The 2500-nt window shown below is 37.4% G+C and overlaps 1 protein-coding gene across 1 annotated transcript in view; it reads left to right on the forward strand.

Moving 5' to 3' along the window:
* ck (unconventional myosin-VIIa ck) overlaps window positions 1-2500 on the forward strand; it is a 40755-nt gene that overhangs the window by 25466 nt on the left and 12789 nt on the right. Inside the window, exons 20-21 of the mRNA XM_086551754.1 lie at window positions 306-482; window positions 1977-2194. Of these exons, the coding sequence (XP_086407880.1) occupies window positions 306-482; window positions 1977-2194 (395 nt within the window). The remainder of the gene's footprint in view (window positions 1-305; window positions 483-1976; window positions 2195-2500) is intronic.

Here is a 2500-nt window from a genome sequence, read left to right on the forward strand (position 1 = left end):
TTTTTTTTTTTTTTGTGGAGGAGATAGTTTGGTGAAAATAAAAAAGAATTATGGATGTTTTGTAGGGTTTAATGAATTATTTTCTTGATGTATTATTATTTCTTGAGATATATGTTATTTTTCTGGTTTGTATTTATGTACTTGCTATGGAATAAAAGTTGTTACTAGTTTATTTGATTACATATTGCCGATCTATGAGGAAATGTCATATATTGTAATATTTTTCCGTGCGTATGTGCGTGCGTGCGTATCTCCAACCATGACCCTCACCATGACTCCCTCCCTCTCCCCTCCCCCCTCGCCAGGCCGCCCTCGCCCTGTGGATCACCATCCTGCGCTTCATGGGCGACATGGCGGAGCCCAAGTACCACATGATGGACCGCGACAACACGTCCGTCATGTCCAAAGTGTCGGCGACTCTCGGCCGGAATTTCATCAAGAGCAAAGAGTTCCAGGAGGCGCAGCTGATGGGCATGGATCCAGTGAGTGCGCTCGCGACCGAGATCGCATTTTGCTCTTGGCAAAAGATGCTGCAGGAGAGGAATTTTGTTGTATGATTGCGTGTGTTTATATATATGTATATATATATATATATATATATATATATATATATATATATATATATATATATGTATGTATATATATGTATTATATATATATATATTTATTTATATATTATATATATATATACATATATATTATATATATATATATATATATATATATATATATATATATAGTATGTATGTATGTATGTGTTTATGTATTATATATATATATATATATATATATATATATATATATATATATATATATATATATATATATATATATATATATATATTCATGTATGTATTATGAATATATATATATATATATATATATATATATATATATATACATACATACATACATATATATACACGTTCCATATTTACTCACCATGTGAATAATTATCTCCATTAACTAATTCACCATGTAGGTCTATATTCCCATAAGGTTGAGTCAGGTAGCTTCAGCTGTACAAAAAAAACACAATAATAAAATAATAAATAAACACTGAACAGCACGGAAAACAACAGACATAGGGTTGCTTTTGGAAATGGAATCTTAATGACTTTGTTTTTGTTTTATTTTCGTGCATGGTTCATTAACTATGGGCTAATTAACATTGCTATGATTACAGGAAGTTATGAGTTACGAAATGTAATTATTTTTATGATGATTATTTAGTATTTTGATTATATTGATGATAATTTGTTGATAATAATGATGCATTTGATTATAACGTGATTGTGATTATATTGATAATCATCTTGATATTGCTATTGATTCACAATAATGATAATGATTAAGAATAGCAATGATATTATTGATCAGAATAGCGATGAAAATCACAATAACAATAATCATAATAACAATATCGATACTGCTACAATTACTAATGACAATAACAACGATAATAACAAACGCTAACCCGTAACAACCGCAATAACACTGCCCCTTAATTAAATTAAACAAAAACTTGCAAACTCAGAACCTGCTTACCCCCCTCTCCCCATTAGCCCTCCTCCCCCCAACCCCCAACCCGGAAAGTACCCCCCCTCCAACCTTCCTTTTTCCTTTTTTCCTCCTGACCAACCCCGCCACGAATTATAACCCCCACTCCCTCTCCCTCGTACATAAATTTAACCTTTAACCCCCTCCTCCCCCCCTCCCACAAAAATTAGCAACCCCCCTCCCCCCGCCTCCCATCCCCGCCACGCGAATGCCCCCCTTAGCTTCTTCCCCCTACAGAATTGAATCTTTAACCCCCCATCCCACACACACTAAACCAACCCCCCTCCTAATACCCTAATCTACCCTCCCTCATTAAACCAACCCCCCTCCCCCTCCCCGCTCCCCGTCCCCCTCGCCCTTGAGCACAGGCCCGGGCCGGCGGCTCTCCCACAGCCTCTCTGCCTAAACTCACACAGGTCATGTACATGTCACAGAAGAACCGCAGCATCCGCCACAAGCTGGTCTCGCTCACCCTCAAGCGGAAGAACAAGCTCGGAGACGACGTGAGACGGAGACTGCAGGAGGACGAGTACACGGCCGAGAGCTACTCCTCGTGGCTGGACTCGAGGCCGACCTCCAACCTCGAGAAATTGCACTTCATCATCGGCCATGGCATTTTGAGGGCCGAGTTGAGGTGCGTCCCTGATGGGTGTCCTTGTTCTGTATCTTCTACTGATTCTACTTCTGCTTCTACTATTATTGCTACTACTGCTACAACTGCTACTGCTCCTACTACTGCTACTATGACTACTACTACTACTGCTACAATTACTACTACTGCTACTACTTTAGCTTTATCTCTTTATTTTTACTGGTGGATTATTAGTCTTTTCTTATCATTTTCTTTCTCTTAATTTATCATTTTATCACTACTCCTTCAATTTATCTATATATTCATTAATTATTTCATTATTCATGTACTCATTCATTTGTTCATCGG

The sequence above is a fragment of the Penaeus japonicus genome, unplaced genomic scaffold, assembly GCF_977035675.1.
Source record: "Penaeus japonicus unplaced genomic scaffold, GWHDUDI00000001_assembly GWHDUDI00000025, whole genome shotgun sequence".
Classification (NCBI taxonomy): Eukaryota; Metazoa; Arthropoda; class Malacostraca; order Decapoda; family Penaeidae; genus Penaeus; species Penaeus japonicus.